Below are 12,762 nucleotides of genomic sequence, written 5' to 3'. Positions count from 1 at the left end.
GGGCGTGCAGCGTAGGTTTACTAGGTTAATTCCCGGAATGGCGGGACTTTCATATGTTGAAAGACTGGAGCGACTAGGCTTGTATACACTGGAATTTAGAAGGATGAGAGGAGATCTTATCGAAACGTATAAGATTATTAAGGGGTTGGACACGTTAGAGGCAGGAAACATGTTCCCAATGTTGGGGGAGTCCAGAACAAGGGGCCACAGTTTAAGAATAACGGGTAGGCCATTTAGAACTGAGATGAGGAAAAACTTTTTCAGTCAGAGAGTTGTGAAACTGTGGAATTCTCTGCCTCAGAAGGCAGTGGAGGCCAAATCTCTGAATGCATTCAAGAGAGAGCTAGATAGAGCTCTTAAGGATAGCGGAGTCAGGGGGTATGGGGAGAAGGCAGGAACGAGGTACTGATTGAGAATGATCAGCCATGATCACATTGAATGGCGGTGCTGGCTCGAATGGCCGAATGGCCTCCTCCTGCACCTATTGTCTATTGTCTATCCCACACCCAAGAGGGCACTTTTTACATTTACCCAGCCAATTAACCTACAAACCCGCTCGTCTTTGGAGTGTGGGAGGAAACCGAAGATCTCAGAGGAAACCCACGCAGGTCACGGGGAGAGCGTGCAAACTCCGCACGGACAGCACCCACAGTCGGGATCGAACCCGGGTCTCCGGCGCTGCATTCGCTGTAAGGCAGCAACTCTACCGCTGTGCCACCGTGACCGCCCTAACTCCACTGTGTGGGGGAGTGGTGGTTGTTTGGGGATGAGCATCAGAGATCGTGACCAACGACCCAAACAAGCGAGGTTGAATCTTTATATCATATCATATATATACAGCCGGAAACAGGCCCCTTCGGCCCACCAAGTCCGTGCCGCCCAGCGATCCCCGTACATTAACACTATCCTACACCCACTAGGGACAATTTTTACATTTACCCAGCCAATCGACCTACAAACCTGCACGTCTTTAGAGTGTGGGAGGAAACCGAAGATCCCGGAGGAAACCCACGCAGGTCACGGGGAGAACGTACAAACTCCATACAGACAGCGCTTGCGGTCGGGATCGATCCCGGGTCTTCGGCGCTGCATTCGCTGTGAGGCGGCAACTCTACTTCCGCGCCACCGTGACCGCCCACGGACTCGGGGAGAACGTACGAGCTCCGTACAGACGTTACCCGCTGTCAGGATTGCGCGCTGGCACAGCTCCAGAGACCCCGATTCGATCCTGACCACAGGGGCCACCCGTGCGGAGTTTGCACGTTCTCCCTGTGACCTGCGTGGGTTTTCTCCGGGTGCTCCGGTTTCCACCCACACTCCAAAGACGTGCAAGTTTTGTAGGTTCATTGGCTTCTCTAAATTTTCGCTGGAGCGTTGGATAGAATTAGTGCATGGGTAATCACTGGTCAAGCATGGACTCGATGGGCCGAAGGGCCAGTTTCCACACTGTATCTGTAAACTACACTAAACTAACCTGCCTCCTGTATCAGCGTGTCCCATTCACCCACCATCGAATAAGAGAAAAAGTTGTCTCGCAGGTTGCTATTCAATCTTTCCCCTCTCCTCTGCATGGATACGTTTTTTCTGCATTCTTTTAGGTCCAATCTAAGAGATGGTCTCTCCCTCAGACTCCTGCACTCCAGAGAAAACAATCAAAGTAGGTGCAAAAAAAGACATAAAGTACTGGAGTAACTCAGCCAAGTCATGCAGCATCACTGGAGAACAAGGACAGGCGCTGTTTTCCGTCACCCATCCTTGCCCTCCAGTGATGCTGCCTGACCCGCTGAGTTACTCCAGCACTCTGCCTTATTTTATAAACCAGCATCTGCAGTTTAGTTTAGTTTAGTTGTGAGATACGGCGTAGAGACGGGTCCTTCGGCCCACTCTGTCCGTGCCGACCAGCGATCCCTGCACACCAGGGAACATTTACAATCTCTTCCGAAGCTGAATAACCTACAAACCTGCACGTCTTTGGAGTGTGGGAGGAAATCGGAGCGCCCGGAGAAAACCCACGCTGGTCACGGGGGAGAACGTGCCAACTCCGTACAGACAGCGCCCATTGTCAGGATCGAATCGGGCCTCTGGCGCTGTGAGGCAGCAACTCTACCGCTGCGCCACCGTGCCACCCTTCCCCACGGTTTGCCCAACCTCTCCTTCGAGCCAAACAGAGTTAAAGTTTCAGGTCGGAACTGGGAATCGCAGAAAGAGAGGGTGAACATCACGCAAAGAGTTCTTTGGTTAGCACGCAACTTAAGGGCCTGTCCCGGTTATGCGGTTTTGTAGGCGACTGCCGGCGACTGTCAAAGTCGTGGCAGACCGCCGAGATTTTCTTTTACCCCGCGACAATGACCGCGACAATGACCAGGACAACGACCACGACAACGACCACGACAATGACCACGACAATGACCACGACAATGACCACGACAATGACCACGACAATGACCACGACAATGACCACGACAATGACCACGACAATGACCATGACAATGACCAGGACAATGACCACGACAATGACCACAACAATGACCACGACAATGACCACGACAATGACCACGACAATGACCACGACAACGACCACGACAACGACCACCACAATGACCACCACAATGACCACGACAATGACCACGACAATGACCACCACAATGACCACGACAGTGACCACGACATTGACCGCGACAATGCCGAGTCAGGTCGATACCAGTCACTTTTTTCGTGAAACTAGCACCTGGCTAAGAGATTACACCGTCTTCGGAAACATCGCGAAATCCCCACGCTTACCTGACCGTCAAACCGTCGCCTCCAATCTACCCGTCAAATGTCCTGACGGTAAATAAACTGGTTAAACAAAACTACCTTCTGTTGTTTTCAAATGCCTTTCCTTAATTTAATATTACGTGCTTCTAAACGCATCTGCGACAACCTGGCAAACCTGCTACGATACCTGGCGACAAGCCAGCTGTCGCCGAGAAATTTCTATCTGGAAAATGTTTCCGCGATGCGCCGAGATCCGCAGTGATTCGTTGAAGACTCCTCACGATCGTGCCCACAACACCCCGGCAAACGTTCAGCGACAGCCTAGTCACTGGCAGTCACCTTATCATTGCCTAAGTGGGACCGGCCCTTAAAGCTTTTCACTGCACCGTGACAAAAAAAACGAACGTAAAATTAACTGAGCTAAAAAGTCCGTTCGATTGAGACACAAAACCACTGTCCAAACAGCCGACCAAAAAGATGACATTTTCGCAGTCCCGGTTATTCCTCGCTAACTTACTTCCACGGATGCCATTTTGTGCCGGGGCGGTGAATCCAAGTCGGGGGTTAACGCATGGGGAAGACCGCACGGACGGTCTCCGCTGTCTGAGTAGCTGCCTGCTGGAGGAACGATGACTGCCTCGAGCTGGCGGATAGTTCAGTCCGTGGCTATCAGGTTCCCCCCCTCTGCTGAACAGGTGGCTATAGAAACCGAGCCTCACCGCAGGACTCCTCATTACGGTCTGAATCGAGCGGTAAGCCAACACCTCCTCTGCGTTTGTCACATAAATATAACAGGAGGTGTGCATGAGAACTCTGGTGTCAATGGGGCATGAAGCACACAGGTTCAATAGACAACAGACAATAGGTGCAGGAGGAGGCCATTCGGCCCTTCGAGCCAGCACCGCCATTCAATGTGATCATGGCTGATCATTCTCAATCAGTACCCCGTTCCTGCCTTCTCCCCATACCCCCTGACTCCGCTATCCTTAAGAGCTCCATCTAGCTCTCTCTTGAATGCATTCAGAGACTTGGCCTCCACTGCCTTCTGAGGCAGAGAATTCCACAAATTCACAACTCTCTGACTGAAAACGTTTTTCCTCATCTCCGTTCTAAATGGCCTACCCCTTATTCTTAAACTGTGGCCCCTGGTTCTGGACTCCCCCAACATCTAAGTGTCTTTGAAATGTTCTTATATTCCCTGCCTGAACTACCTCCTTGTGGCAGATAGACATAAAATGCTGGAGTAACTCAGCAGGACAGGCAGCATCTCTGGAGAGAAGGAATGGGCGACATTTCGGATCGAGACCCTTCTTCAGACCTGCTGTCTGAGTTACTCCAGCATTTTGTGTCTATCTTCAGTTTAAACCAGCATCTGCAGTTCCTTCCTACACACATCACCTCTGGCAGATGGTTTCATATACCGACCTCCCTCTGTGTGAAAACGTTGCCCCTCGAGCTCCCGTTAAATCTTGCCTCCAGCTATCTGGGTTTTTTTTCTGGTTATTGGGTTTCCTGGTCATTTTAATCTGTTCACTGCCAATTTTTTTATTTCACTATTAGCCATGAGCCAGGTATTCTTTGGGGGGGCACTGAACAGGTTAAAACAGGTTGCCATCTTGGTTCTTTCAGAAGGTCCTTCAAAACATCAAGAGTTCATCGAACGACTGAAGATTTATCCTCAGTTGCACGCAAAGTCCGATGACCAAAGTTGGATATACCTTCCGTAAGTAGGCTTCATGATCGATCCAAGTTCCACGGAATCATGGACAACATATCAATAGACAAAAGACAATAGACAATAGGTGCAGGAGTAGGCCATTCGGCCCTTTGAGCCAGCACCACCATTCAATGTGATCATAGTTGATCATTCTCAATCAGTACCCCGTTCCTGCCTTCTCCCCATACCCCTGACTCCGCTATCCTTAAGAGCTCTATCTAGCTCTCTCTTGAATGCATTCAGAGAATTGGCCTCCACTGCCTTCTGAGGCAGAGAATTCCACAGATTCACAACTCTCTGACCGAAAACGTTTTTCCTCATCTCCGTTCTAAATGGCCTACCCCTTATTCTTAAACTGTGGCCCCTTGTTCTGGACTCCCCATAACATTGGGAACATGATTCCTGCCTCTAACGTGTCCAACCCCTTAATAATCTTATACGTTTCGATAAGATCCCCTCTCATCCTTCTAAATTCCAGTGTATACAAGCCTAGTCGCTCCGGTCTTTGAACATGTGACAGTCCCGCCATTCCGGGAATTAACCTAGTAAACCTACGCTGCATGCCCTCAATAGCAAGAATATCCTTCCTCAAATTTGGAGACCAAAACTGCACACAGTACTCCAGGTGCGGTCTCACTAGGGCCCAGTACAACTGCAGAAGGACCTCTTTGCTCCTATACTCAACTTCTCTTGTTATGAAGGCCAACATTCCATTGGCTTTCTTCACTGCCTGCTGTACCTGCATGCTTCCTTTCAGTGACTGATGCACTAGGACACCCAGATCTCGTTGTACATCCCCTTTTCCTAACTTGACACCATTCAGATAATAATCTGCCTTCCTATTCTTACCACCAATGTGGATAACCTCACACTTATCCACATTAAAAAGAATCTGCCATGCATCCGCCCACTCACACAACCTGTCCAAGTCACCCTGCAACCTCATAGCATCTTCCTCACAGCTCACACTACCACCCAGCTTTGTATCATCTGCAAATTTGCTAATGGTACTTTTAATTGCTTCATCCAAGTCAATAATTGCATCCTGTAAGAAGTTACAAGAAATCTGTTTACAGCAGGAGAGGGTTAATACTGGAGTAACTCAGCAGGTCAGGCAGCATCTCTGGAGAGAAGGAATGGGTGACGTTTCGGGTCGAGACCCTTCTTCAGTCTGCCTGACCCGCTGAGTTACTCCAGCATTTTGTGTCTACCTTCGATTTGAACCAGCATCTGCAGTTCTTTCCTGCACAGGAGAGGGTTAATATTTTGTTCCAAGTTAATTAATGGCGTATGGGTGGAAGCAAATGTGAAAGATGGCCCACAAACCCACGATGCAGTCATCGCACTTTAGTGTGGTTGTTAGTGTGGTTGGACCGCACTGTGCAGCCAACGTTACCCGTGCAAGTTCCTCTGTGCAAGGCGGTGCACTCCCTGTCATTAACCCGCGTCGATCACCGCCACGGGGGGAATCCCTGGAGCTGGTGGGACCAGTGTTGCCACGGGATCGGGAGCGGGTCGCCTGTGTGTCGCCTGTGTGTACGAGCGTGGAAGATGTGAGGAGGGAAGGAACAAACGCAGACGGCCGCGGCTCCAACGACTCGCCTAGCCTGTCCCAACGTCAGCCCGCCTGCACTTGCAACCTCAACCGCAGAGGAATGGCGAGGAGCGGCGAGCACGTGGGCACGCCGCCACCCACCGCCTCTGTGCGATGATCAGCGTGGGGCGCCCTGTCGTGGAGGGAACAAGGGAATGCTGGAGATAGACAGAAGCTTTGTATCATCTGCAAATTTGCTAATGGTACTTTTAATCCCTTCATCCAAGTCAATAATTGCACCCTGTAAGAAGTTACAAGAAATCTGTTTACAGCAGGAGAGGGTTAATACTGGAGTAGCTCAGCGGGTCAGGCAGCATCTCTGGACAGGACGAGTGGGTCAAGGCCCTTCTTCTGAAGGTCCCGCTGAGTTACTCCAGCATTTTGTGACTATCTCTGGTTTAAACCAGCATCTGCAGTTCCTTCCCGCACAAGGACTGTCATAGGTTGAAAGACTGGAGCGACTAGGCTTGTATACACCGGGATTTAGAAGGATGAGAGGGGATCTTATCGAAACGTATAAGATTATTAAGAGGTTGGACACGTTGGAGGCAGGAAACATGTTCCCAATGTTGGGGGAGTCCAGAGCAAGGGGCCACAGTTTAAGAATAAGGGGTAGGCCATTTAGAACGGAGATGAGGGAAAACTTTTTCAGTCAGAGAGTTGTGAATCTGTGGAATTCTCTGCCTCAGAAGGCAGTGGAGGCCAATTCTCTGAATGCATTCAAGAGAGAGCTAGAAACATAGAAACATAGAAACATAGAAAATAGGTGCAGGAGTAGGCCATTCGGCCCTTCGAGCCTGCACCGTCATTCAATATGATCATGGCTGATCATCCAGCTCAGTATCCCGTACCTGCCTTCTCTCCATACCCTCTGATCCCTTTAGTCACAAGGGCCACATCTAACTCCCTCTTAAATATAGCCAATGAACTGGCCTCAACTACCTTCTGTGGCAGAGAATTCCACAGACTCACCACTCTCTGTGTGAAGAAATGTTTTATCATATCGGTCCTAAAAGACTTCCCCCTTATCCTTAAGCTGTGACCCCTGGTTCTGGATTTCCCCATCATCGGGAACAATCTTCCCGCATCTAGCCTCTCCAACCCCTTAAGAATTTTATATGTTTCTATAAGATCCCCCCTCAGTCTTCTAAATTCCAGTGAGTATAAGCCTAGTCTATCCAGTCTTTCTTCATATGAAAGTCCTGCCATCCCAGGGATCAATCTGGTGAACCTTCTCTGTACTCCCTCTAAGGCTAGCTGGAGCTCTTAAGGATAGCGGAGTCAGGGGGTACAGGGAGAAGGCAGGAACGGGGTACTGATTGAGAATGATCAGCCATGATCACATTGAATGGCGGTGCTGGCTTCGAAGGGCCGAATGGCCTCCTCCTGCACCTATTGTCTATTGTCTATTGTCTATTGTCTATTGTGCATGCAGTACAGCATTAGACCACAGGATGGCGGAAAGGCTCCATGTAAATGGTTACCATTATTAGAGCCATCGATTCAACTTGACCAAGATACCCTTCTGAATTGTGGAGCAGACTGAAAGGGACTGGCACAAAATGATGCACAGATTCTCTTGCACAGAGTAGGGGAATCGAGGACCAGAGGACATAGGTTCACGGTGAAGGGGAAAAGATTTTAGTAGGAATCTGAGGGTTAACTTTTTCACACAGAGGGTGGTGGGTGTATGGAACGAGCTGCCAGAGGAGGTAGTTGAGGCAGGGACTATCCCAACGTCTATCCCAGCTAGACAGGTACATGGATAGGACAGGTTTGGAGGGATATGGACCAAGCGCAGGCAGGTGGGACTAGGGTAGCTGGGACAAGTTGGCCGGTGTGGGCGAGTTGGGCCGAAGGGCCTGTTTCCACACTGTATCATTCTATGACTCTATGAAAGTGCTGGGGTAACTCAGCGGGTCAGGCAGCATCTCTGGAGGACAAGGATAGGTGACGTTTCACAGAGTGCTGGGGTAACTCAACGGGTCAGGCAGCATCTCTGGATGACAAGGATAGGTGATGCTTTGGGTTGAGACCCCTCTTCAGTTCCGTGAGAACCTCCCTCATTGCTTCCCCACTCTGTCGTAGTTGTACGTCTACTTTACTTTACTTTGGAGATACTCACCAGGGACAATTAACAACTTTTTTTACAGAAGCCAATTGACTCACAAGCCTGCACGTCTTTGGAGCGCGGGAGGAAACCGGAGATCTCGGAGAAAACCCACACGCAGGTCACGGGGTGAACGTACAAACTCCGTACAGACAGCGCCCGTAGTCGGGATGGAACCCGGGTCTCCGGCGCTGTGAGGCAGCAACTCTACCGCTGCGCCACCGTGCCGCCCTTCTCAACCCCATTCTCCTGCTGTCTCCCCATAACCCTGCCTCCTGGATTTAGACAATAGACAATAGACAATAGGTGCAGGAGGAGGCCATTCGGCCCTTCGAGCCAGCACCACCATTCAATGTGATCATGGCTGATTTCTGATTTCTGATCCTCCGATATCTACCTCTTTCTCTTTTGCATTTTCTAGATCACTCTTAACTTTACACACTGTGGGTGGAACGGTAGAAATGTTAAAAAAAAAATGTTTAAAAAAGGGCGGTCACGTTGGCGCAGCGGTAGAGTTGCCGCCTTACAGCGAATGCAGCGCCGGAGACTCAGGTTCCATCCCGACTACGGGCGCCGTCTGTACGGAGTTTGTATGTTCTCCCCGTGACCTGCGTGGGTTTTCTCCGAGATCTTCAGTTTCCTCCCACGCTCCAAAGACGTGCGGGTTTTGCAGGTTAATTGACTCGGTATCAATGTAAAAATCGTCCCAGGTTGGGATCGCTGGTCGGCGCGGACGGGCCTGTTTCCGCGCTGTATCTCTGAGCTAGATCGTCCCTGCCGCGCGTAAGATGGTCCCTGGGATGGCAGGACTGTCATATGAAGAAAGACTGGATAGACTCGGCTTGTACTCGCTGGAATTTAGAAGACTGAGGGGGGATCTTATAGAAACATATAAAATTCTTAAGGGGTTGGAGAGACTAGATGCGGGAAGATTGTTCCCGATGTTGGGGGAGTCCAGAACCAGGGGTCACAGCTTAAGGATAAGGGGGAAGTCTTTTAGGACCGAGATGAGAAAACATTTCTTCACACAGAGAGTGGTGAATCTGTGGAATTCTCCGCCACAGAGGGTAGTTGAGGCCAGTTCATTGGTTATATTTAAGAGGGAGTTAGATGTGGCCCTTGTGGCTAAAGGGATCAGGGGGTATGGAGAGAGGGCAGGTACGGGATACTGAGCTGGATGATCAGCCATGATCATATTGAATGGCGGTGCGTACAGGCTCGAAGGGCCGAATGGCCTACTCCTGCACCTATTTTCTATGTTTCTATGTTTCTATGTCAGTGGACGCTGTTGGTAGAAGTGACGACGCCTATTTCTACAAACGGGCGGGTGGGTGGTCGGCACTGGCCCTGTGGGCAGAAGGGCCAGATTCCATGCTAGCTCTATGATTCGATCACCCGTGCTCCGACTGAGGAGGGGGGAGGTGTGCGAAGGCGGGCATGGCCGCTGCACCCCCCTCGGAAATGCACCAGAGTCGGGACGTGGGACAGGATACGTGCGCTGACTAACGCCCGCCCGCCCGCCCGCCCGCCCGCCCGCCCGGGTTAACAGGATGTGTGTCTCAGACCAACATCAGCAAACATCAGCGGCATCCTCTGAGAGATGTGAACTGCATGACAGCGTTGGATAAGATCACAGGTTCCAGGAGCAGATTTAGGCCATAGACAATAGACAATAGACAATAGGTGCAGGAGGAGGCCATTCGGCCCTTCGAGCCAGCACCGCCATTCAATGTGATCATGGCTGATCATTCTCAATCAGTACCCCGTTCCTGCCTTCTCCCCATACCCCCTGACTCCGCTATCCTTAAGAGCTCTGTCCAGCTCTCTCTAGAATTCAATCATGGAAACATAGAAAATAGGTGCAGGAGGAGGCCATTCGGCCCTTCGAGCCAGCACCGCCATTCATTGTAATCATGGCTGATCACCCACAATCAGTAACCCGTGCCTGCCTTCTCCCCGTATCCCTCGATTCCACTTGCCCCTCGAGCTCGATCTAACTCTCCTTTAAATTCATCCAGTGAATTGGCCTCCACTGCCCTCTGTGGCAGAGAGTTCCACAAATTCTCAACTCTCTGGGTGAAAAAGTTTCTTCTCACCTCAGTTTTAAATGGCCTCCCCTTTACTCTTATTCTGATCTATCATGTTCATGATCGATATGATCATGGCTGATCTATCTCTCTCCCTCCTAACCCCATTCTCCTGCCTTCTCCCCATAACCCCTGACACCCGCACTGATCAAGAATCTGTCAATCTCCGCCTTAAATTATCCATTGACTTGACCTCCACAGCCGTCTGTGGCAACGAGTTCCACAGATTCACCACTCACTGACTAAAGAAGTCCCTCCTCGTCCCCTTCCTGAAGGTACGTCCATTATTCTGAGGCTGTGGCCTCCAGTCCTGGACTCTCCCACCAGTGGAAACATCCTCTCCACTTCCAAACCTTGCTTAGATTGGCTTCAGAAGGTGGACGCAGAGCGCTGGAGTAACTCAATAGGTCAGGCAGCACCTCTGGAGAAAAGGAACAGGTGATGTTTCAGGTCGAGACTTTTCCTCAGACCCCAAAACGTCACCTATTCCCTTTCTCCAGAGATGCTGTCCGACTCACTGGTTACTCCAGCGTTTTGTGCCTATCTTTGGTGCAAGCCAGCATCTGCTGATCTTTCCTGCACATTGATAAGAGGAACTTCGCAAAGGGTGGGGTTACCTCCAGGTGACAAGCTGTAGGGAAAGTTGTGGCGCGGTGGCGCAGCGGTAGAAATCGCTGCCTCACAGCGCCGTAGACCCGGGTTCGATCCCGACCGCGGGTGCTGCCTGTACGGAGTTTGTACGTTCTCCCCGTGACCTCGTGGGTTTTCTCGGGGTGTTCCGGCTTTCTCCCACACTCGTAAAGCCCTAGGGTCGTAAGCGATAGGAGTAGAATTAGGCCATTCGGCCCATCGGGTCTACTCTGCCATTCAATCGTGGCTGATCTATCTCTCCCTCCTAACCCCATTCTCCTCCCTTCCCCACCCAAGACTCGAAAGGCTTGCGGGTTTGCAGGTTAATGGCCTTCTGCAAACTGTCCCTGGGTGCGGGGATCGCCGGTCGGCACGGACTCGGAGGGCCGAAGGGCCTGCTTCCGCGCTGCGTCTTGTAAGATTTGAGAAGTTTTCCCTCATTCTGAAAGCAACACCAAACCAAAGAGCTGCAGTTTGGACATTTTAAACGGGAGACTGGGGCTGATAGCGGAGAAAGGCTGCGGTCAGTTTACCAAGGGATGTCACAATCCGTGGGTCCTAAGATGGCCGCAGAACCTCGTGACCAGCCACAAAAGCAAAAACCTTACAGCCCAGTCTCTAGGTTTCTGCAAAGCCACGGCCAGAACAATGGATGGGTATTGGCCATGCAGAAACCTGCGAAACCAGGTCGAAGTCCAGACACTGGGGCGCTGACATCAGCATACTCACAATGCCCCAAGCCGACCTACACAGTTAATCCCGTTAAGCGGGCACAATAGCCCATAGAAAACTACCTGGTAGGTGATGGGAAACCAGTTAAACCCATCACCTCGCAACGAAATACCAATTAACACCGTCTGGCCATCCCCGGTACCCCCCGGACATAAGCGCAGATCAGAGAGAAAACTCAATACATATCTTTTAAACAAAGAGATCCCGAGATCTGGCGGGAGATAGGACGGGTCAGAATTAGTATAACTGGCCACGACTTTTGGGTTTTAAACGCGTGCAAGGCAGAAGTCAAACGGATGCAGGAGGAAGAAAAGACAGGCAAGTGGAGGCCTGTGGATTCAAGGCCGGGGACATCTTCTGCCTCCAGGACTTCCCAGGTAACGGATATTTCGACGTTACCTTCCAGAACCCGTCGGGATGGCAGAAGTTGCTGCAGGACTTCCGGGAGAAGGGGGATGAAGCCCCGCTGTCGCTCCTGAAGGTGCAGCCGCTCTTCACCCTCCCCACCCAGAGGGAACGGATGATCACGGTGCACATGTTTAACCCACATGTGCCCGTCGTGGATGTCCTCACCTTCCTTGCGCGCTACGTCGAAGGGGCCGGGAACTGCGTGGACATAAAGGACTTGTTCGGGATCTGGACGAGCAAGAGGCAGGTAAAGGTGAAGCTGAGGGTGGACGGGAAGGGATTCATCATCCACCCTCCCTCGGTGTTCGCTATCGGAGGGAACCGGGGCTACATGACGTACGCGGGGCAGCCCAGGGTGTGCAGGAAATGCAACAAACCTGGGCACGTGGCGGCAGAATGCAGGACAGTCGTCTGCAGAAACTGCAAGTTAGAAGGCCACGAGACAAGGGATTGTAAAGAGAGTAAGAGCTGCAACCTGTGTGGGGAGGCAGGCCACCTTTACAGGGCCTGCCCTAAAAGAGCAAGCACTTATGCACAGGCGATAAGAGGGGCCGCTGCCAGCACCCCCAGGGTGGACGAGACGCCTCCTACCACGGAAAAAGTCCAAAAAGGAAAGGAGAGCAGGGGCGAGGACAACGCGACCACCAGGAGCCCCCAACCGCAGGACAGAGCCCCCCAGGCCCCTGCCCACGAGGGTGAGTCGATGGAAGAGGGGGAACAGGAAGAG

At 51.3% G+C, this 12,762-nt stretch overlaps 1 protein-coding gene across 1 annotated transcript in view; it reads right to left on the bottom strand.

Annotated features, from left to right (window-relative positions):
- tmprss3a (transmembrane serine protease 3a) overlaps positions 1-3,289 on the bottom strand; it is a 31,005-nt gene extending 27,716 nt beyond the window's left edge. Inside the window, exon 1 of the mRNA XM_078408603.1 lies at positions 3,275-3,289. Within this exon, the coding sequence (XP_078264729.1) occupies positions 3,275-3,289 (15 nt within the window). The remainder of the gene's footprint in view (positions 1-3,274) is intronic.
- Positions 3,290-12,762: the final 9,473 nt, after the last annotated feature.

The sequence above is a fragment of the Rhinoraja longicauda genome, chromosome 12 (assembly GCF_053455715.1).
Source record: "Rhinoraja longicauda isolate Sanriku21f chromosome 12, sRhiLon1.1, whole genome shotgun sequence".
Classification (NCBI taxonomy): domain Eukaryota; kingdom Metazoa; phylum Chordata; class Chondrichthyes; order Rajiformes; family Arhynchobatidae; genus Rhinoraja; species Rhinoraja longicauda.
This window is presented reverse-complemented; position numbering and strand designations above follow the sequence as displayed.